Here is a 24,442-nt window from a genome sequence, read left to right as displayed (position 1 = left end):
ACTATCTGCAGTTTCAAGGATCCACTGGGGGTCTTGGAAAGTATCTCCCAACTATTGTAATCAATTTGTCCTGTCCCATAGAATCATAAGATAAACGAGGTGTGATGTTGCTAATAAGCATTTTGCAAAAGAGTAGACATGAATACTTATAAGCTTTAGGTTATAGTTTCTTAATGGAAAAATGAGTGCCCTCTGAAAAAAATATTAAATCCATTTTTAAGTAATTTAAATTCTAATATCTAACAAGGAAAATCATTTTTTAAAAATAATTTATTTTTTTTAAGAGAATACATGCACATGCAAGCAAGAGGGGGGAGGGCAGAGAGACAGGGAGTGAGAATCATAAGCAGACTCCGCACCTAACATGGAGCCTGACCCGGGGCTCGATTTCACAACACTGAGAGATCATGACCTGAGCCAAAATCAAGAATCAACTACTTAACTGACTGAGCCACCAGACTCCCTATTTCTTTTTTTTTTTTTTTTTACTAACAAGAAAAATCCTAGTAAATTTTGATGTCTTTGGGGTCCTGTCAATGTATGTTTGATGACTAGGATAGGTGATGGACTAACACAAAAGCCCTGAAATACCTAATAGGAAGTTAAAGACAATTCAATGCAATTTAAGAAATAATTGTTAAGAACTTATCCCCAAGACTAAGGAAGTGTTGTGTTGGGTGTTTTTTTACTCCTTCAAAAGCATGTTACTTAAATATGGAGACAAAGCATCAACCAGAGACAGAATGTTAAATACCCAGCAAAATATCATTAAACATTCCCATCTATCCACTATCTAGGCCAAAATATATATTCTGTTTTTAGGTTTAAGGAAAGAAATTACTGTTGGCCAGAGGATTTAAAGAAAGCTTACTAGAAGATATTGAGTTAAGTTTAGAAGGATAAGTGGATTTGAAAAGATAGAATGAGACAGACTCCTACTTTCCAAGAACAGTACCTCGGTGGAGATGAGCAGAGGCCTTGCTGTCAGACTGCGTTGGGTGAAACCCGCGTTAGATGACATACTCACTTTCAGCCTCAGGAAAATCCTTTAATCCCTGTATACCTCCGCTTTCTCTCTGGAAAATGGAAATAACAATACCATATATGAACTAGGTTGTGGGAATTAAATTACTTATGCTTGTAAAGTCTTAGGCAAGTCTTGTCAGTCAATGTTCAGGAAGGTTTATTATTGTTGCTGTTGTTGTTGTTGTTATTACAGCAGAGTACAGTAGTTAAAGGGATGAGATATGGAATTGCTTTAACTGGAATCCAACAGCGGCTCTGCCATTTACTAGCTGTGTGTTTTGGGGCAAGATGCTTTGTTTGCTGTACCTTGGTTTGGGAAATAAGAATGATAATCTTATTGCCCTCTCCATAAAGTTTTTGTGAGGATTGAATGAGCCAACACACATAAAGCTCTTAGAATGGTGTCTCGTGTTCTAAAAGTCTTAATAATAAGCTATCATAGTGGGATCCCTGGGTGGCACAGCGGTTTGGCGCCTGCCTTTGGCCCAGGGCGTGATCCTGGAGACCCGGGATCGAATCCCACATCGGGCTCCCGGTGCATGGAGCCTGCTTCTCCCTCTGCCTGTGTCTCTGTCTCTGTCTCTCTCTCTCTCTGTATGACTATCATAAATAAATAAAAATTAAAAAAAAATAAGCTATCATAGCAATAATAATAGCAGTATTATTATTAATATTACCTAAAGCCAAAACTTATTGCTGGATGTGTCAGTTAAGAAACAGGATATTATAATTAGACAGAGCAAAAGATAAAGGTGGTTAACAGGACCATGGAAAATTGTAGGGAATGTTTTGTTTTGTTTTTTTTAAAGATTTTATTTATTCATGAGAGACACAGAGAGAGGCAGACACAGGCAGAGGGAGAACCAGGGTCCCCACAGGGAGCCTGATGCAAGACTTGATCCCAGGACCCCAGGAGCACAACCTATGCCCAAGGCAGATGCTCAGCCACTGAGCCACCCAGGTGCCCCTTTAGAGAATATTGAACGGTTTGAATTTCATCCCCCACTCAAGGGAAAAGACCCTCAGCAAAGTGCTACCTGACCAAAAAAAATAGTTTAAGAAATCTATATGATAGATATATTTGTTTGCTAGGGCTGTCACAGTGAAACACCATAATCTGAGTGGCTTAGAAAGCAGAAATCTATTTTCTCACAGTTTGGGTTCTGGAAGTTGGAAATCAAGCTGCGTGTGTTTCTTCAGGGGCTTTAAGGGCAGGTGCTACATGAGCCCTCTCACCCTGGCTTGTAGATGGCCATCTTTTTTCTGTCTTCCCATCATCTTCCTTCTGTGTGTGTGTGTGTCCGAATTTCCTTCTTTAAGTACACTAGTCATATTGGAGTAGAGAATATTGGATCTAGTGACCTTGTTTTAACTTGCTTACCTCTTCAAAGGCCGCATCCACAAATACAGTTTCATTCTGATGCATCAGGAGTTAGGTCTCCAACATATAAATATTGCAGGGCACAGAATTCAACCCAAAATATGGACATAATATGCATATGAAACCTAAACAAAGTATGGAGATCTTGGCATATCCTTTAATGATTTCTTATTTTAAGAGCCAAATTTTTGGATATTACTTAGTTCAGTAATTAATTTAGGAGAGTCAGGACCATTTAGCTCATCTTGGTAAACACAACTGAATTTCTCGGATGCACATGGCTTTACTGTCTGAACACTGACTAGCACTTTGTATAAACAGAGTAATAAATCCCTGTTAACATCACAACCTAATATTTAGATACAAAACAGCCCAACCAAAACAATTATAATGTATTTATCATAAATAAATACATTTGTGAGCATCTTTTCTTGGCTTGTTTCACTAGATATTAAAGTGGCTCATTAATATAACCAGAAAAAAAGTCCAATAGCAAAATATTTGATAAAATCCTAATACCAATATAGCTTGTGAGCATTTGAGATCGTTTTCTCAGGTCTTCTCTACAAGTTATGTTTTTCTTTGTGCTCCTCTAAAAGTTCCAGAAAGGATCTAATCTTTCCACTGTGGGATTATAAAAGTTTGTGAGCGTTAAATCCTATCAAGAAAATCTTAATAACAGTTTTTACCTCTGCTGCTTCTGCTGCTGATATTCCCTAGATCATGTGCTGACAAGCAGAGCTTTGACCACTTGGGGTCTCTTGACTAGTTTTTTGGGTTTGTTTTTTTTTTGTTTTTTTTTTGGCTCTTTGCTCTTCCCCAATCTCATTAACTCCATGCCAAATTGCAGGACTATTCAAAATGAAATACTTTGTCAATTCCTCACTCAAAACTCAAAACTGCTACTCATTAACTAGTAAGAATTGAAACTCTTCAGTGACTCCTTAAGATATATCAGATCTGGTACTTCCATTTCTGGGTTCTCTCCACCCTTCCACTAGCTTAATTGAACTCTTATTTAAATGCTTTTAAACCCATACTCATATATCTCCACCTGAAATCCCTTCCCTTATCTCAAGAAATGTGTTATCAACTGTGTTATCTATCTTATACATAGATAAGCATTATTAGTGATTTTACCTGGTTCTCAAGGTCCAGCTCAGGTAATACCACTCACATGAAACAAATTTGGACCCAGCTATGCTACAAGGACATCATCATTAAGCCAAACCAGTGGCTTATCTTCCCATTATGGGACTTACACCCTTGGCTTCATGTTACAGTTGTTTGTATGCGCATCTATTCTCTCCATGTTAGATTACAGATTTATTCTTCAAGTTACTTTTGTATGGCATGAAGTATACTAAGTATATTCTTAAAATACTTGTGGAATACTTGTCACCAATGTTATTTTTGCCTTTCACATTTTACTTTTCATTTTTCACATATTTCATCATTGACTATGAACTACATCTTTAGAAATGCTACAACTCAGAGAAAATTAGTTCTGGAATTTTGAGTTAGTAAAACAAAGGGACAAATTCTGGCCTATATTCCCGGGTCTAGAAGAAGCCAGGATGCTGAAGCTCCTTTACAAGCTCTGGAATTCAAAATTTGCTAATTCCTTTACTTAGAAGATCTCTTTTGCTTGCTGAAATTCAAATCATCCTTCCAGTCACAGTTCAAGAACCCATTCTTTCATGAATATTTTCACATCCCTCTAGCCCCACGAAAACAAATTTTACCTGTGTTTGCCCACAGTGTTGACACACATTCAATTCATCAGCACCTACTACATGACTACATACCTGCCAAACTAATATTCCGTAAATGAAATAGACGGTTTCAGGTTCTTACAATCTGGTGGGGGAAAACAAAAAGTAGGAGATAACTTCCATATAAAGCGATTGGGGATAGGTACATTTCACCTTCTCTCTCTCTCTCTCTTTCTCTCTCTCTGTATACACACACACACACACACACATACACACACACACCTCATCTTCCTTTTTTTCCCTCAGATCTAGGGTTAGGGCTTAGATTAGGGCCGATATTAGGGTTAGGTTTAGGATTGGGGTAAGGGTATGTGCCTTGCAGTTCAGAGACCGCCCCCCACAAGAGTGTTAGGTTTGGGGGTTAGCCTTAGGGTTTAAGGGCTAGACGTATTGCTAGACTGTCTTAAACACATTATTTAACTTCTCCAACATTCACTGTTCCAATCCAGAAAACAATTTTAATAATATCTATTTTGTATATTTATCATAAAGATTAATTAAGATAGTATATGTACAGCTGGTAATGATATGCTGGATGCATAGATTCCTACAGCAGGTATTTGAGTAATAGTTATTGAGTAAAATAATGCATTTGTTTTCCATTTCATTTTCTCTTTTGAAAAATATATAGAAAGAATTAGTGTAGATGTATGTAGGCATAGGTATTATGAATACACTCATATGTACATACATGCAATTCTTGTTTTCTAGGAAATTCCGTCCATGGCTATGGTAATTGTGAAACTATATTGACACATATAAGTGGAGAATTGCACAAATTGCTCCAACTTATTTTAGCAAAATGTTTTAAAGTCTGACTTTTTAAAACAATTTACAAAGTTGGCAAATTAAACTAGCTTAAAATATGTGAATAAGAGGAAAGGGACAAACAGGCTGAAGAAGACAAATGGAAGTGATAATGATAAAGATTTCTTAAAATCTATTTTATGGAAATAGATGGTCGTCATTTTTTCTAGATGTGACTGAATTAAAAATAATATAGTTCCTTAATGCATAATGAAGGAAAGAGCTAAACTGACAGTCATATTTTTCACATTAAATAAAGTTGCATGGGGCAGCCCCAGTGGCGCAGCGGTTTGGCACCACCTGCAGCCCAGGGTGTGATCCTGGAGACCCAGGGTCAAGTCCCACATCAGGCTCCTTGCATGGAGCCTGCTTCTCCTTCTGCCTGTGTCTCTGCCTCTGTGTGTGTGTATGTGTGTGTGTGTGTGTTTCTCATGAATAAATAAATAAATAAATTTTTAAATAAATAAATAAATAAAGTGCATGGCTCCATAAAGAGTGCAGAATTCATAGTATTCATAGTCAAAAGACCTGGGTTTGAACCTGAACGCTGCACGTTCAGATCATTACATTACACAAAGTCATTATACGACTTTGAGAATACCATGTACATTGTAAGATTCTCTACTGGTGAAGTAGTAAATGTAAAAATGGTTGATAAATTAAATTCTATGCAAATTATGTTTATTCCTCTTTTTTAAATATATAAATAATTCATCAAAGGCTGGGGGAAATAAATAAAAAGAGAAACAAATTAATGGAATTATTGTTGAAGTCCACATGGTTACAAACATTTTGAAATTTTCTAAATAGTTCCTAAGAAGCATGGTGTTGGTCAAAGAGGGTATATAATTATTTAGATCAGGTCTTCTAAGGCTTGACGCTATTGACATTTTTAATCATATAATTCTTTGGTGTGGTATAGGGAGCTATCCTGTATGTTGTATGATGTTTAGCAGACCAGATGCCCACCAGATGCCAGTAACACCACCCTCTGTAAATTGTGATAATCAAAAATGACTCTAGATATTCATTGTAAATATCCCATGCAAGGTATTACCCTCTGTTAAAAAACCACTGATCGAGACAGGTAGCTGAAGATTCTGTATTTGTCCCTGAATAGACTTGACCCACAGGTGACTTAAATAAATTGAAATATTTTTCACCACATAAATCAGATATGCACACATTTTTTTATATAAACAGATGGTATCATCTCGTATGCCTAATTTCCTTTTGGGATTATATCTCATCTCACAGGAAAAACCACAAACTTTATCTTGTTGACTGTATCAGAATGTAATAACATTTATCAGCAAATCAATGAACTCTTTAGAGAAAGCAAGTCTGAAATGATTTAATGTGGCTTCTTTCTTTTTTTCCTGAGTAAAATACTAACTACAGTGATGGCTTTGGAAAAATATTTAAGATTATCTGTATGATGTAAACTGACTCCTAGTTTCTGTAGAATTGTGCTTGCCTAAAAGCAAGCTAAAGTAATATAGTCTAGGAACTTTATTTTTATTCATTTATCATTTTGCTAATCTTGAATAATAATTCTAAATTCAATCCCTATAATCACCCATAGAAAAGTAAAGTGTCATCAGCTGACAACCAAATATTTTTTGTTATGACAGTTTGTTTCCTTTGTCTGTAATTTTCTTTTGCAGTTTTTTGTTGTAAAATCTATCTAAAGCAAAAGAGAAAAGGACATTTTTCTTTTGAATATCGTATTATTTTTGTTTGTCTCAAGTTTTTGTTTAAATTCTAGTTAGTTTACCTACAATGTAATATTAGTTTCAGGAGTAGAATTGAGTGATTCTTAACTTACAAACAACACCCAGTGCTCATCACAAGCGTCCTTCTTAATACTCATCACCCATTTAGACCATCCTCTACCCATTTCCCTCCAGCATCCCTGTTTGTTCTCTATAGTTAAGAGTCTGTCTTCTAGTTTGCCTTTTTTTCTTCCCCCTACATTCATCCATTTTGTTTCTTAAATTCCACATGTGAATGAAATCATATGATATTTGTATTTCTTTGACTAACTTATTTTCTTAGCATAATACTCTTCTACCTCCATCCATATCACTGCAAATGACAAGATTTAATTCTTTTTGATGGCTAAGTAATATTTCAGTGTGTGTGTGTGACTTTTTTTTTTTTTTTTTTTTTTTTTTTTTTTTTTTTTTTTGCCATTCATCAGCTGTGGACATTTGGGCTCTTTCTGTAATTTGACTATTGTTGACAATGCTGCTGTAAACATCGGGGTACATGTATCCCTTCAAATCAGTGATCCTTTAGGTAAATAACAAGTAGTACAATTGCTAAATAAGAGGGTAGTTCTATTTTTTAACTTTTTTGAGGAAACTCCATGTTATTTCCCAGAATAGTTGCACCAGTTTATATTCCTTACCAACACTGTAAGAAGGTTCCCCTTTCTCCTCCATCCTCACCAATGTCTCTTGTTTCCTGTGTTGTTAACTTTAGCCGTTCTGACAGGTGTGAGGTGGTATGTTCTCATGGCTTTTATTTGTATTTCCCTGATAATGAGTGATGTTGAGCATTCTTCCGTGTGACTGTTGGCCATCTTTATGCTTTCTTTGGAAAAATGTCTGTTCATGTCTCCTGCCCATTTTTTAACTGGATTATTTGTTTTTTTGGGTGTTGAGTTTTATAAGTTCTTTATAGATTTTGGATACCAATGCTTTAGCAGATATGTGATGTGCAAATATCTTGTCTCATTCTGTCAGATGCCTTATAGTTTCGTTGACTATTTCCTTTGCTGTGCAGAAGCTTTTTATCTTGATGGAGACTCAGTAGTTCATTTTTGCTTTTGTTCCCCTTGCCTCTGCAGACGTGTCTAGTAAGAAGTTCCTCTGGCTGAAGTCAAAGAGGTAGCTGCCTATATTCTTCTCTAGGATTTTGATTGTTTCTTATCTTACATTTAGGTCTTTCATTCATTTTGAATTTATTTTTGTATGTGGTTTAAGAAAGTGGTCCAGTTGCATTCCTTTGCATGTGGCTGTCCAGACTCTTAAATTTGGAGAACAAACAGGTGGTTACCAGAGGGGAGTGAGTGGGGGAATGGGTGGAATAGCTAAAGGGACGAAGAGGACACTTGTTGTGATGAGCACTGAGTACTGCATAAAATTCTTGAATCACTATATTGTACACCTGAAACTAATATAACACTGTATGTTACTTATACATGAGTTTAAAAAAATAAAAATTTTAAATGCATCCAACAAATGCTAAATTGTAAATGTTGCCTCTATATTACTCAGAATAAAACCCACGATACTTATTTGGCTAACAATACTCTCTATAATCTTCTCCATATCCCTTTTCCCTCTTCTCCACTGTCCACCTTACCTCTTGACTTCTTGTATTCTTCTCCCACTTGCCCCTTCCACTCTAGCCACATTGCCCTCTTGGCTGTCTCTGAAACATACTTTGTCTACTCCTATGTCAGGCCTTTGCATTTATCATTCCTCAGCCTTATATAGTATCCCATCTCACTACACTTTGGGGTTTCTTTTTTGTTTTTTTTTTAAGATTTATTTATTTATTCATGAGAGACACAAAGAGAGCAGAGACATAGGCAGAGGGAGAAGCAGGCTCCTCATGGAACCCATTGTGGGACTCGATCCCAGATTCTGGAACCAGGGATCACGCCCTAAGCCAAAAGGCAGATGCTCAACCACTGAGACACCCAGACATCCCTCTCACTACCCTTTGATATGCGCATGACATGTTGCCTCCTCTTATTGAGATTTTTGCTCAAATATCACCTTATCAGTGAAACTTTCTCTTATAATTGTACATATATTGACAAATTTTACTCCCTAGCCAGGTCTTCCCTATTTATTTGTTGTCTTCTTCCACTGCTAGATGGATGTTCCATCATTTCAGAGACTTTGTCTCTCTTGTTTATGAATATATCTCCAGCTCTTGAGAAGGAGCCCAGCAATAACAGATCTTCATGAATATTGTTGAATAAATATGTTAGATACTTGAGTCAAAAATGAGAGCAGTTCCCGCTCTTGTCACGGAGAGAGATATTTAAAGAAAGGATCTTTTAAAGTATCATTTGAAAGAAATATGAGTACAAAGAGGATAAGCTTTTTAAATAAGAGGATCAAAGTTTGAGGATGACTTTACTCTGTAGGCAACATTTGCGCTGAGTATTTAGAAATTAAATGGCACTTACCAGGTGGAGGAAATGAGAGTGTAGGACAGACAAATAAAAACAACAAAAACACAGGTATAGATGTCTGGAAACACAAGACACATAAAGGAACAATGAACAATTGTGACTAGAGCCAATTAGAAAGGCAAGCAGATGAGTCAAGGGAAGATAATTTGGAGCTGATTGGGAAGTAAAGCAATTTTCTCAAATTCTCAAATTAATTAATTTTAAATTGTAGAATTTGTTATCTTTAGTAATTGACCCTAATTTTCCCAAGCCCCTAGCTTGTCTACATTGGGTTACTTGTACATAACAACTATGTAACAGCAAGTTCATTAAAATTATTCCATATTATTCTTAGTAAAAAATACTTCTGACTTTTGTGATCTAATACTCTATATAAAAATAAAGGCACTATATTCTATGCAATGTGTCTTGGAAAATGAGGATATTGGATTTTGAAGAACTGAGGTGTAAATAGGGAAAAATACAAAAATGTGGCTGCCAAAGGTATGTGTCCTTCTCTTACTCTTCTATCATAATGCTTCTGATTAAGAAAAGATATGCTTCCATACTAATTTTCTTCTTGAACTTCTTGTTTGCTTATCTGTCTCTCCATTAGACAGTCAATACCAATTTAGTGTCTGATACATACACAAAGCTTTAATTAAGATTTGTTGGTTGGGTTGCAACTGCATCCAGTGACCTACCTACTTATACACATACATACAGATCTTCTGAAATTTGCTAATTTCTTGCTGTATTTAAGACACTGAGCTGAATTCTGTTAAGCATGCAAGGAGAAAAAGAATAAGAAAAAGAAAGAGAGGGAAAAAAGATAAAGAGGAAGAAAGACAAAGGGAGGGAGGGAGGGAAGATGGAAAGAAGGGAAGGAAGGAAGGAAGGAAGGAAGGAAGGAAGGAAGGAAGGAAGAAATAGAATGAATTGGATGTTTTCTCTCCATTCAAAAGAGTTTGGTTGTTGAGAGCCTATGATGGGATAAATTCATTAATATGCCTTGCTTCACATAACTGTCCACAATTCCTTCTTTTGAAATATTGTCTTGTCAGAGATCAGAATAATTTATTAATCTGGAATTTAAATAATTTTTATGGATCTAGTTTATAATGAGAAACAGAAAGTTTTCACTATTTACTGACTTAATGTAAGATCTCTTTTTAAACCAGTTAATATAATTTTCGAATTAAGGAGGACAGACTTCAAAGCCCAGGACGTTATGGTATGCAAGCATCAGGAGCCTCATCAATCAGTAATGGAAGAAGGAGCTTATTAAACACAGAAAACATTCAAAAGCAAGACTCCTGAAATTGAAATTCACCAATATCTAATCAGGTCTTCACTCTCAAGAAGCTCACAATGTAGTATGAAAAGTAGACATTCTAAATAATAAAATACATAGTACATATCTAGCAGTAAATATGAGATGCCATTAAGTAAATTACAGGGGAGAGATACACCTTCCAGGGGGTTAGTCAAAGAAGAATCCATAGGAGAGGGAAGACTTAAATGAACCCCTAAAAGGCATATTGGATTTTGATAGACATATTTGGGTGGGGGAGAGAGTCTTTGCTGGGATAACTATATAAATAAAAAGAATGGCAATTATAATAATAGTAAGAGAAATAGTATCTTCTGCTACTATCATTTATTGGTTTTGATGATGTTCTGGGCATGGTGCTAAGTGCTTTATGTGTATTACCTCATTACATTTTTATAACAAACCTCTGAGGTAGAGAATGAAAATTACAGATGTTGAACTTGAATCTTAGTGATTATAAGTGACTCTTCAAAAGGACACAGATGTGAACTAGAATCTACCTGCTTCCATGCACTGTTTGATTAAGCACTAAGCTTTTCTGTTCAAGTGAAGAGCATGCTTTGAGAGGAAATGGAATGTACAGCTGGAAATATACTATGGAGCAGGCCCTGGATCTCAGTTTATAGAGTTTGGTTTGTGCACAGGTATGTGGGTTTCCAGCCTTTTTCCTATGGAAATGGGGACATTCGGGCAACCTGGGTGGCTCAGCAGTTTAGCACCACCTTCATCCCAGGGCCTGATCCTGGAGACCTGGGATCGAGTCCCACCTCGGGCTCCCTGCATGGAGCCTGCTTCTCCCTCTGCCTGTGTCTCTGCCTCCCTGTGTGTGTGTGTGTCTCTCATGAATAAATAAATAAAATCTTAAAAAAAAAAAAAAAAGAAAGAAATGGGGGCATTCTGGAAGTGTTCAATAGGAACGGTTTATTACTTATAATATTACTATGAAGGCACTATGCTATAGGTTGGGCAAATTGAGGACAGAAGCCCAATTAAGAGTGGAAAGAGAATGGACAGGGGGAAAGAAAATGTGAAAAGAAAGGAAAATGAAGTGGGAAGCTTTAGATCTAAGGCTCTCCTTAATTCTGAACTCACTTTTATTTTTTGGAAAAGCATCAGAAATTAAAGTTGCAAAAATGTAAGTTCTAAGTTTAGAAATCTATGCTACTAAAAGACACATCTATTTTGATGGAGCAGGGGATTAATGTAATCCACAGTGAAGTAGAGATACTGTTAACAGGAGCCAAAAAAGAAGTAGAAAAAAGCAGAGAAGAGTTCAAGAAGGAAACACATCAGATATGGAGGTGGCTCATCCCAGGAATTTCATCTGGAAACCGGACACAGTAGCACAGAACTATACCCAATCTGTACATAGTGAATCCAACTGAAGAAAGGTAGAAACAAGACTATAGCCGGCTAGGCCAGGCAAGTGGCAGGCCTTCTCCCAAGGACAGCAGTGAAGTGCGGTAAGAAAACAGCTTTCACAATTGCTCAAGAACCAGCCAAAACTATTTTTTAGTGGTGCTTTGCAGGACCTTGACAAGCCTTTGCTGCTAGCCATTCCAAGATTGAAGATGGGCAATTTGCACAGGGCTAGAAATGGCTTCAGAATTTCCTGGAAAGGGCAAATAGAACTTGTGCAGATCGGATCCTTGTTGTCTCTAATTTTAAATACCATTAACTAATTAAACCCAAATGTTATAATGATCTGACTTGATCATAAAAGGTGTCCCTACAGGGGTGCCAAGGTGGCTCTCAGTTGATTGAGCATCTGCCTTTGACTCAGGTCAGGATCGCAGGATCCTGGAATGGAGCCCTGAAGTGGGCTCCCTGTTCAGGGGAGAGCCTGCTTCTCCCTCTCCCTCTGTCCCTACCCCCTGCTCATGATGAGCACTCTCTCCCTCTCTCTCCCTCTCTCACATAAATAAATAAAATCTTAAAAAAAAAAAAAAAGTGTTCTTACAGTGCTAAACACAAGTCTAGACTTAAAGCCAACCTTGACTTCCTGGATACAGGTAAGTTCCTATGTGGTGAGCCCAGATTTCCAGTGGTTTGAAATGTAGTTTCTATAAAATGGGGGTTTTGTTTATTTTTTAGGAAGATAAATAAAATTAGTCAACTGCATGCCTGAGCTGAGGAGTGGCTCTACTTACTAAGAAATATATCCTATCCAGCCACAGTCCCATTTCTCCTGCGTTGAAATCTAATGTTATAAGATAAAATATTTTCTATTAAATTTGATAGGTTTAAGTAAAACTACATGACGTGCTTCCATCAAAGGAAATGAAAATCATTCTTCAAAGTGGAATCAATTTGCAATTGTGACAGATGATGTTTTTCAAATTTAGCTGCAGTTCCACAATGGTACTTTGATGTCTCTGAAATAATTGACATAAGGAGTAATTCTCTATTTTAGACTGTGTTCTACTTTCAGTTTGGTTCTTCATAATAGGAACACTCCACAGGGCCCTGGATTCTTGCAGTTTTTATTTTGCAAGCTACGTTGCATCACAGATAAAAATCTGCTTTTTGTAAAAAAAATTCTGATTTTATAATAAAAATTTTTTTCTCATTTTTAAGAAAAAGTCTGTTCTTCCTTTGAGCAATGAATGTATATTGATGCATAAGTTATTATATATATTATATCATATATCTTCGTTGACAAATAGCCCTATTCCAAACAAATATAGATTGCATTTAGTATTGATATAAAGTTTCTGAATACTAAAGAATCCAGCTAAATGCTCATTATCTTCCAAAATTCTGGGGAATATCCAAGCTGAGATCATCATAAACTTGAGGCAAAAGTTACAGAGAAGGATTAATAGGCTGACATCAAGATCTGTGCTCCAGATCTTGAAGCAGCTCTGCTGAAGCATGAACCCCTGAATCCCCACCTACTGAAAGCTCCAGGCAGATGCAGATGTTCTGCAGCGATAGCTCGAGATCCTCAATCTCTGGTTATTGTGGGTTATGGCACATTTCCCAATGGTTCTCAGAAAAAATGAGAAAATAGGAACAGTATAGTGAATTTTTCATAAACAAATATACTTCATTTAAAGGGTTGTCCTTTAAATAGGAGACTGTCCTTTTCTTAAGCCCCTTCTTTATGAGATAATTATTATAGTTGATAGTAGGATGTTTGTCGTCGTTTTTAACATCCATACTTGGCAAAAAGAAAAATTGCCCATCTTGTGTTCATCCCTACTTGTTTTTCTTTTAATCCATGCTAAATACCAAAAACTTGGAATGGGAACCACTACTGTAGAAAATGCCAGTGGGAACTTTGGTGAATTTTCTCCCTCCAGCCCCACAGCTTAAAAAGGGACGTGTACAGCCCATTGCCTCACTTTTTATTAAAAAAAAAAAAAAAAAAAGAGGTGGTGACTTAGCAAGAGTTCTGTTAGAGTTCTCAAGCGTCCAAGACATTTTTTCAGAGGATAAACATGATATCCTGGTTTCAACAAATCACCAGGGAACTAGATTACAAACATCACCGATGACTGAAATATGTATCACAACATAGACCTCAAAGTAGTATTAACATACCTATCATGGTTTTATCACTCTTCAATCTGAATCCATTTTACAGGGCAGAGTCACTCTACTGCTTGCGAAAACTGAGTTTACTATCACTTAGTTGTTTGATAAGATAGTTCCAGGTTACACCATCCCTTTTTGTAACTTGCAGTGAAAAGATTGAGTATCAGATGTTCACGTCACTGAAAATCACTGTAATTGCCAATGTCATCCGGTATCCCAGGATCGCTGGAAGTAACGAGAAACTGATAAGATTGAAAAGTATCCTATGTGACTCGACACAGTCTTGAGAAAGGTGCCGGTGAGTTGTGCTCTACGTGAGTAATGGTACATCTGACGTTCTGTTGCTTTCTTACCCTTTTTCCCTTTCCAGTGAAATCAGATGAGCTCCAGACAATCAAGAAAGAATTAACCCAGATCAAAACGAAAATTGACTCCTTGCTAGGGCGCCTGGAGAAAATTGAGAAGCAGCAGAAGGCAGAGGCAGGTAAGTGAAAAGGATCTGTGGACACAGACACACCAGAATTAAACCAGTGAGGCAGAGTCAATTACAGGAACAGCACGCAGGGCCAGGGGGACACTGGCTGAGTTTAACAGGTTAATACAGACACGGGAAGAGTCTTTAAGCCAAGAGTTGCAACAGTGCAATCTGAGTTTTTACGTTTTAGAGAAGATGAACCAATTTGTCCAAGATTCATATTTTTAAAAAAGGAAAAAAATATTTTGATCCTATTTGTATAATAATTAAAAGTTAATTTCTCAATATCAAGAATCCTTTAAGAAAATAAAATCAATTACTGGAATAACATGAAGATGAACCAATTTGTCTAAAATGCACATTTTTTTAAAAAGGAGAATATATTTTGCTCATATTCGTATAATAATTAAAAGTTAATTTCTCAATATCAAGAATCCTTTAAGAAAACAAAATCAATTACTGGAATAACATTGTCAGACTAAAATAATGCTCATATTTAAATAAACTAACTACAAAAATAAAAGAGATTTCAAAAACGATGATTATAAAGCCCAGTTCCTACATTGCTACAACCTTGTAAACCAGTACCCAGTTTCAGGATCCTTAACATCAAGAACATACCCCTGACTACCCACAGTCAAGTCATTTGATTATATCTTTTACAATTTAATGCCCCTCTCCTTTGAATTATCAGCCTTGGCCCTATTTCTCTTCTAATATAATTCTAATAATGCCCTTGTCTTGTGGGTCTTGTGGCTACAGATATTTTTTAACATAGAATATGAAAACCAGGATAAAGTTAGAGATGAGCAAGTGCACAGTTTGAAAATCATGTTCTATAAGGCCTTACATGCCTCAGAGGCTCCCTGGAAATAGTATGACGGTTAGAAGGAGGCCCAGGAGGTAGATGAACTCATGCCTCCTCCAAATCTAGCCCTTGCTCTATCTGTATCTATTTTATTATTGAATTTCAACATAATACTTCATTTGCTGAAAGATCTTCACTTTTCAGGATGCCTGGGTGGCTCAGTCGGTTAAGTGTCCAACTCTTGATCTCAGAAAAAAAAGAGAGAGCTTCACTTAAAAAAAAAAAAATACAGTTTTGAAAGCTATTGATGAAATTCAGCCCCCTCACTTCACAAATGAAAAAACAAGGGTTCAAAGAGGTAAATTGATTTTTCTGTAGTCACCTAACTAGTGTGTGATAGACCTGGGTCTCAACCCCCCAGTCTCATGAGTGAATCCAGTGTCCTTCTCATTTATAGTTTCAATCTCAGGTTCCACCCAGGGCCTAGTGCGAGGATTTCATTGACATGAGGCCCCCTGGGTTCCTCCTAACTGATGAGAACTGGTTGGGATCCTGGGGTCCCTGAGCTATACAGCAAAGAGGAACCTGCCTATGTGTTCACTGTATCACTGGGGTGAGGACTAGAGCTTTACCTCCTGGTGATGAGCCATATAGGACTCAGATGAAAAGGCAGATGTGAGTTTGGTGCTATAGCATAGTGAATGAGAGAAATAAACTCTGGTTCAGATTCTCCTGTGCCACTGAGTTAGCCTCAGTATTCTCATTTATAAAATAAAGATAGAAATCCCTACCTCACATAGTGAGAAACAAAGTATCATATTATCATATGTAACTTATATAGCACAGTAATTAGCACGGAGGAAAGGCTCAGTAATTGGAGCTCTTTGGCATACAGAGACATACATAGGCAAATGAACATTTTCTACTATTTTCACACAACCCAGTTTTTACAAACAAGAGCCATATACCCAGCACATGGATGGCAGATTCTCACTAATGTGGATGAGAAACAGTAGATAAAACAATCATTTTATTAAAAAGTTCTATTATTAACATATTTTCTACTAAGAAAAGATATGGGGGAAAGATTGGAATAGACATTTTTCTAATAAAGGGATACAGAGATGGCCATCAAGTACATGAAAAGACACTCAGCATCACTAATCACCAGGGAAATGCAACTCAAAACCACCAAGTATTATCACCTCACACTTGTCAGAATGGCTAGTATCAAAAAGACAAGAAACAACAAGTGCTGCTGTGGATATGGAGAAGAGGGAACCCTGGTGCACTGTTGGTGGGATTTTAACTTTCCGCTATGGAAAACAGATGGAGGTTCCTCAAAAGATTAAAAATAGAACTACCATATGATCCAAAAATCACACTACTGGGTATTTATTTGAAGAAAAAAACAAAAACATTGCCTACACTTCTTAATAGAGAAATTTAGATTTTAGAAAGTTTTTTTATATGTCACTAAAGTGTTGCAGTAACTGAAATAGCCTGTGATGTCGCCTAAATCAATATTTCCCTTTGAGGAACTTCTGTGAAATTCGTTATTATGTAAAACAACCCTTACAGCAAAGGACTTTGATAACCAATTTGCACTTCAGTTTAAAGGATTATGGAGAACTCATTTAAATATAAATCACCTCAAAGAGAAAAATGTGATCCTCATTCTATCATATTATGCCTTCCAGTTTCCTGCAATGAATAATACCTTTCACATATCTTCTTGGAAGATCATCCATAAATGTAACGCCAAAATTCAAAGCTTGCATTTTCTTTTCATGAAAGGCTGTCACCTTATTTTTGTATGTGTTTAAACTTTCCCAGTCATGAGAGAGTTATTTTTAAAATGATAGGCTTAGTCTTTTGATACTTATGTCTTTCTTACTTTAACATGTTAGGAAGAAAATGGGATTATTTAATTTGTAATTTCATTCACTTAGTAATTGTCTCCTGAACAGCATTCATAGTTATGGAGATAAGATGATTACTTTCTATATTTTCTTTATGAAAAGAAATCAGGGTTGGAAGGAAAGAGTCAAGACTAGATTATGGGAATTGGAGAGAAATATAACAAAATTCTTTAAAAATACTCAATATCTCCTTACTAAATTTAAGGGAGCACTCATTTTCATGCTTATTTGGTTGCTAATTATTTTGTAGCTGACTAATATTTACTCTTCATTATTATTCTTTTCTACATCTCTCATTCCCAATCTTAGTTATTTGATAATGAAAGTTTCCAGCATAAAGTACTGGCAGGAGATGGAAGATCACGAACCAAAGATGGGGAAGCCACACAACATGGAGATTGTCCAGTATTCAAGTTTCATACTATCATTTTTTTTCCTTTTTGTTTTTAGTGAATTTCTAAGCTGTGAGGAATAATTGTAATGAAGCATAACTACTTGATTTTGAATTCTCTATACCTTCAATTGCTTCTGATAGATATATTTGTATGGTGTCCTGTCTCTTTCTTTGAGATTGTAAACTTCCTGAGCATAAGGTCATGTCTTCTCTTCCTTCTCTAACTCCCCAACACCATGTACTATGTATCAGGCACAAACCTGACAAGTCATTTAACTTCTCTAGGTCTCGACCCCTCAAATGTAAACTAGAGGAATGGATTATGACCTCAAATATACTATCCCAAGCTTTAAGTTACAGTTAGCATAAATCCATGATGCATATGTTATTTTTTTCTATTGAATAATTCAATGAACACAACTTTGGGACATTGTAGCTATGTAGATCATACCAATGTAGCCTACGGTTGTGCCTCATTCCTAGACGCTTATTTTAAAAGAGCCACATATAAATGGCCACATATGAGTAGCACAATTTACATGTGGTTTATACAGTGATGTTAAATAATCAAAAAGAGTAAAAGAGGCAAGAAGGAAAACTAGAAACTGGGTATCCTACAAGAAGCACAATGAATTCACAGGAACTACATTTTTTTTAAATAAAATTTCAGGCATAAGGGCTCTGATGTGAAAAATCAAGTGGACGTTATTTAATTCAATTTTATTCTGTATGGTGTGCCTGATACGTGGCCCGCCATTCTTGCTTGGACAATTCCAGTGATAATAGCCAAAGTTTGATCTAAGCATTGGAGAGGTCACAAACTGGGTCTCATAAGATAAGTTCACCCCCAACATGTTTGGTAAAAATATGGAATTTTTAAAGATAATGTTTAAGAATTGTAATATTACAAATAAATATTAAAATACATAGCTTCTTTGGAAAGTTGGAATCTTTCAATTCTGCTGTCACGTTATGCATGCCATACTCTTTTCAGTTTGCTAATATTTTTATTTAGCCAACTCATACATTGTTATTTATTTGGTTGGTCCCTGTTCACATTTGTGTCTCTTACTTCTGTGGTGGGTTCTCCTCATACTGCACCAAACCAAAAGGTCTTTTGTTTTCACTTCGTTTGTTCATACTTTTTATGTCCCCTGAAATCAATTTAATGTCTCATCCATGTGAATGTAACAGACAATTAAATATTTTAAAGGAGCTATAATATTCTCACTCCCAACCTCTGAATGGAAAGTCAACATAATTGGCCCATAGATGTTTGATTTAGCTGCATTCAAATTTTTGTCACAGCATCTCTGAAGCCTTCTTTTCTCTTGATAAATATCAATAATTTTTTCAGCTGCTTCTCGTATAATTTGGTTTTGCATCTCGAACCATTGTCATCTCTCTTCTCTGGTCATTCTGTAGTTTGTCAACCATGTTGAGGTACTCAGAATAGAAAAATGTTGCTCCATATCTTATCTGAGTGTTGTCACCTATAATGTAAATGTTTCTGTTCTGAATACCTTAGTGCTAACATTTGCACTCTGGATTAAGTTGATGATGTTTCTGGTTACAGACATTGGATTAAATACATGAATTGAGCTCTTTTCTCCTGAAACTGCATTCAAATGATAAATGTTAAAAATGAAAAACCCTAGACATAAAGAGAATGAGAACAAATGGGAACAAAACTTTAGAAGCTGGACAGCAGATGGAGAAATACACTTAACTTAGCATATCCTAGAAATCTGAGTCTAGTTTTAACCACAGAAATCCCAAAAGGCTCAAAACTAAAGACATCTTCCTCTGGAAAAGGAAGTATAAATGGCTGCAAGTCTGTTGAGGAATCAAATTCCTGTATTACCATTCCCAACTGTCCCTGACCCGCTAGAAAGCTGAAGAAGGTTACTATAGAAAAGTTAAAATGGTAGATCTCAGAAATGGTAAACAACAAATTTGAGTGCAGTTGAAGATAACGAGAGAAGTGAAATTTTAGACAATTACTGTAGAAATTCTAAGCATTCTCTCTTCCCCTCTGATGCCAGAGTACTGTCAAGACCCTAGAAGTTTTAATTGGGAATATGAACATCATAAAAGGAAAGATTTAAAGATATTGGTAGAGGTGCCACCCAAGGAAATAAATGGTCAACCAGGTCACCTTGCAAAAATAATATCCCTATGCTTGCAAAGCTGTCCATTGATATTTGATATTATTCATATTACTTGGTAATATGAATGGACGAGCATCACCTAGTAATAGAAAACACTTAACATAAAAAGGAGATATCAGAAAAGAAAAAGAAAAAGATTGGAGAAAACAGATGGTGCAGAAGAATAAAACTTCAAAAAGAAAAAACCCACACTGATTAATACACTCAGAAGGAAAGAAGATATTGCATTCATGAGATAAGACCATGAAACTAAAACTTGAGTATTCAGAAGACAGATAAAAGACCTTTTAGAAATTAACATATGGTAGCACAAATAAATAACTCAATACAGGATTGGAAGACAAAATTGAAGAAACTCTCCCAGAAAGTGTAGGAGAAAATAGATATGAAAAATAGGGGGGGAAGGGATGAAACTCACTGGATGAATATCTGAATAGCAGGGTTCAAAAAGAAAGAAGGGAGATCATCAAAAACATATTTTAGAAAAAAAAAAACTGAAGAACATAGTTAATCAGATTGAGAGAATCCACTGAGTGCCTGGAACAACACATGAAAATAGATGTACATTGAAGCATCTCATTGTGATATTTCGGAACAGGAGGCAAAGAGAAGGTCCCTACCAACTTTAGAGAGACAGGAAAAGAGAGAAAACAGTTTTCATAGAAAGAAACAGGAATCAATACCAATGGGCTTCTTAGCAGCCACACTGAAAGCTGGAAGGCAATGAAAACATGCCCTAAAAATTCTGAGGAAAGATTATTTACAAGGTACAATTCTGTACTTAATACCCAAACTATTAAATGTGAGGGTGCATTAAAGACATTTTCAGATATCTAAATATCAAAATATATTCCTCCAGTTCATTCTTTCTCTGAAAAGTTTGGAGGTACTTCACCAAAGCAAGGAGGTAAACCAAGAAGGGGAAACATGGCTTTCCCAAAGCAGGAAAATCCCAGAGCAAAGGGAATCCTCAGGGTGCTGGTAAAGGTGATTCTAGCATCTGAGCTGTGCAGCAGGCCCAGAAAGAGAGAAGTCCAAATCAGAACTACTCAAAATCTCTGGGAGAGACTTTTTCAAGATGAAATTGACTGAACGGCTAATGAATGGGCAAGTGACCTAGTCAAAATGAGATTTACAGGTCAGGCTAAAGTTTGCACAACTACATAGAAGTACATAGAGAACTAAATTTTGAAAAACAAAACAAAAAATCTAAGGCAGTTTTTAACACCAAAGAAACTAATATTATTCAGAAAAGAAAATTTATTTTTATATACTAAGAGCTGCTCAGAGCATTTTAAGAAATTCTTAAAATTATTTTTTTTAATTGACCTGATCTATAGTCTAACTCCTTAGAGTGATGGGGACGTAAACAGGGAATGGTGGACAGAGAACTGAATCCTCAGCTCTCTAAGTATGATGATATCAACAGACAGAGCATAAAATTGATCAAGAAATAGCAATATAAACATGTTATTTAGAAACATGTGGGCATATATTTAAAAGAATGATCTGAGGGTAAAGCCTTTAGGGAATTGAAAATGGGGAGCAGGTAGGAACAAAGGCTGCTATTTTTCATAACAAGTCTTGTGGAAATATTTGAGTACAAAAATTAAATGTTTTTAGGAAGCTAAATGGAAATGGATGAAAAGAAAGTTGTGTTTAGCATGTGTAGCAACTGGATCAAAACTTTTCCCTCTGCTTAATGGAGAACTTCCTATGGCTACCCTCAGATAATTATAAAAGAACAATTGCACTGAAAACTTATTTAAAATGGCAAGGAAGGGCCGCCTGGGTGAGTTAGCGGTTAAGCGCATCTGCCTTCAGCCCAGGGTGTGATCCTGGAGTCCCGGGATCGAGTCCCGCGTCGGGCTCCCTACGGGGAGCCTGCTTCTTTCTCCCTCTGCCTGTGTCTCTGCCTCTCTCTTTCTATGTCTCTCATGAATAAATAAATAAAATCTTTTTTAAAAAAATATGGCAAGGAAGACTTTATTCTAGACTACTGCAGTAAGGGTCAAGACTAGTGCAATACAGGATGGAAATTGAACTCTACTTAAATAAAAGGATAATTTTTAAATGCTGGAGTAAGCTAATGGAAAAGTATTAGAGGACATTAGTACAGAGGCTGGTTGGCATGATTGGGCCATCTGTGTTTGCTAATTGACTATTATGGAAGATAAGCTTCTACTCTCCCACAGAGACTATCTTTCTTGATGATTACATTTCAAGGGAATGGCTTCTAGGTCTTAACAAAGACATGCCTAGGTTATGAAAGATCAACATTTCCAAGGAGTATAGAAAGAATTCACAATTGCACGTTTTCTAAAGTTAACACTAGAAGAAAAAAAAAAGAAAAAGAGGTCAGGAGCCCATAGTCAGGAAGAAGCCCGTCTAAAGTTCAGTCAAGCTGAGGGCACATTAAGGAAGGTCCTTGGTAATAACTCCACACCATCTTTCAAAACTGAAATCTTTCTCCTCACTTTCTTATCTAAATATACTCTACTCTCTGTGTCCTGTCTTTGTCATGTCACCACTGCATAGTGGTCCATCACATGGCCAAACAGAGTATCTTCTATTCCTTCTATAGCCAGTGCTGTAAAATCTTACCTCAGCATCTTTTTATTCCATCCTTTCTCTCCATTTTTCCAGTACTACTGCCTATACCCAAACCCTTATCATCTTTCACTTGCTCTGATGCACCCATCTTATTTTCTAACAACTTTATTGAGGTATATTTTACATAGCATACAGCATACCTACCCCAGGAGTGCAGTTCAGTGACTCCTAAGTAATTTTACCAAGCAGTACATTCATCACCACATGTCAGTTAGAACATTTTCATCCTCCAAAGCCTCACCTGCTAGTGGTTTTCCCCGCTAGCAAAACATCTAAGGCCCGGGGCTTAAGAATCAAACAGAACTAGGCTCAACCCTATTAGAGATCTCCTCCCAAAACTTACTAGTTGTGTGATATTTGAGAAGGTTCTTCTGAAATTTATAAAATGGGGGGAAATTAAGATCTATCCCTTAAAATTATTGTGAGGTTTAAATAAACACAGTATCTGTAATTTGTAAAAGTATTTATACTGAATTTGTGGTGACCTCAACAACCCAGGTACTCCACGAGAACGACTTTGAGGTCATTTTCCCCAGGAATATACCTATATAACTGACATTTTAACCAGAAAGCAACCCTCCTATGTAATTTCCTGATGCTAATTTGTGTCATGATTAGTATATACCATCCATTAAAAGTTGCATCTTTTTAAATAGCATTTTTTTTAATCATTGAGTTAAATTCATATTATATACAGGTGTTGTAATGTAGAATTAAAAAAAAATACAGCTTTTACTGGTATGTAAAAACAATAGTTTCAGGATACTAGCTTGGCTCTAATGAACAATGTGACTGTTTTGTATCAACATTATTTCCAACCATCTGCTAAGTACAATTTAGCTAGCAATTAGCTAGCAATTAAGCCAGTCTGTCAAAAAACTTAATTGCCAACTCAACCAATTTTCAGAGTTATATTAATGATAATAGCTATGCAGCAAACTGAATTTAATAAAAATGCTTTGAACATAAATCCCAACAATTCTAACTTGTTTTCTCGATCATATATAGCTTTTGAAATAGAAATGCGATGTGCAAAAAAACGTTTGAATATGAGAGTTGAAATTTAATACAAATTCTTTTCTTTCATGGCTTATTGAAGCTTGAGGCACTTTCCCATGAACAGAAGTACCTGCCTAGCACTTGCACTTCTTTTCCTTTGATAACCATTATTTAGTTGGAGCATGTGCCCCTAACTAAACAGACTTCTTCATTCTTTAATTTAAAATTGGTTACTGAAAAGAGTCAAAGCTCTGTCAAATTAGGCCTTTCTTCTAGTGATATATTAGGAAACAGCCCAAGCTATAGAGTCAGAAGACATTAAGCAGGAATTCTAACTCTTACACTTATTAACTGTGTGACCATGGGCACCTATTTCTCCATCTGTAAGATGATAAAGAAGCGCCTACCCTGCAGGATGTTTCAAGGTCTCTAGTTAATGAATATTGCATGGTCAGCACTTTGTAAGCATTCAGTAACTTGGAGTCATAATAAACCTTTTTTTTGTTGTTGAAATCCATAGTTTATGTAATATTAGAGATATCATTTAGTCATAAGCTGCTAGCTTTGTGGTTCCTAATACATTCTAAAACTCACTTTGCCCGCAAAAGAAATGCTGTGGTCACCCATCACTCTGACTTTAAAGAAGACAACTGACTTCAAAAGATGCCAGTGTTCGAAACCAGCCATCTTCCAAGAAACCCTTGCAGACTTCACATTTTATTTTTCTCGAAGACTTATCCATGTAAAAACAATCTTCTAAGAAACTCTCAGATCCCACATTTTACTTTGACTTAGTTGTATGGGGCTCTCATTTAAAATGTGGCAAGGATATTTCTTTTAACTTCTGTGACTTCATATTTTTGCTACCATGGTGCCAAATTTGACTCTATGGAAAGAATTTGACACTTAGACATTTGTTTTCATTTTTTAGCTCCACAACAATTCGTGAATATATTCAGCAAATATTTCATTTGCCGTGTAAGGCTCTCAATTAGCCATTAGG

General features: G+C 36.2%; 1 protein-coding gene across 8 annotated transcripts in view; it reads left to right on the top strand.

The window, feature by feature from the left end:
* Positions 1 to 24,442, top strand: part of RALYL (RALY RNA binding protein like) — a 709,315-nt gene that overhangs the window by 636,823 nt on the left and 48,050 nt on the right. For 7 of the 8 annotated variants that reach the window (XM_041768619.1, XM_041768615.1, XM_041768623.1 and 4 more), the window contains one exon: positions 14,428 to 14,541. In XM_041768619.1, the coding sequence (XP_041624553.1) occupies positions 14,428 to 14,541 (114 nt within the window). Of the gene's footprint in view, positions 1 to 14,427; positions 14,542 to 17,571; positions 18,488 to 24,442 lie in introns of those variants that run through there. The other variant, XM_041768620.1, reaches the window with a different exon arrangement.

This window comes from Vulpes lagopus, chromosome 9 (genome assembly GCF_018345385.1).
Source record: "Vulpes lagopus strain Blue_001 chromosome 9, ASM1834538v1, whole genome shotgun sequence".
Lineage (NCBI taxonomy): Eukaryota > Metazoa > Chordata > Mammalia > Carnivora > Canidae > Vulpes > Vulpes lagopus.
Note: the sequence above shows the minus strand (reverse complement) of the source record. Positions and strands in the feature narration are given on the sequence as shown.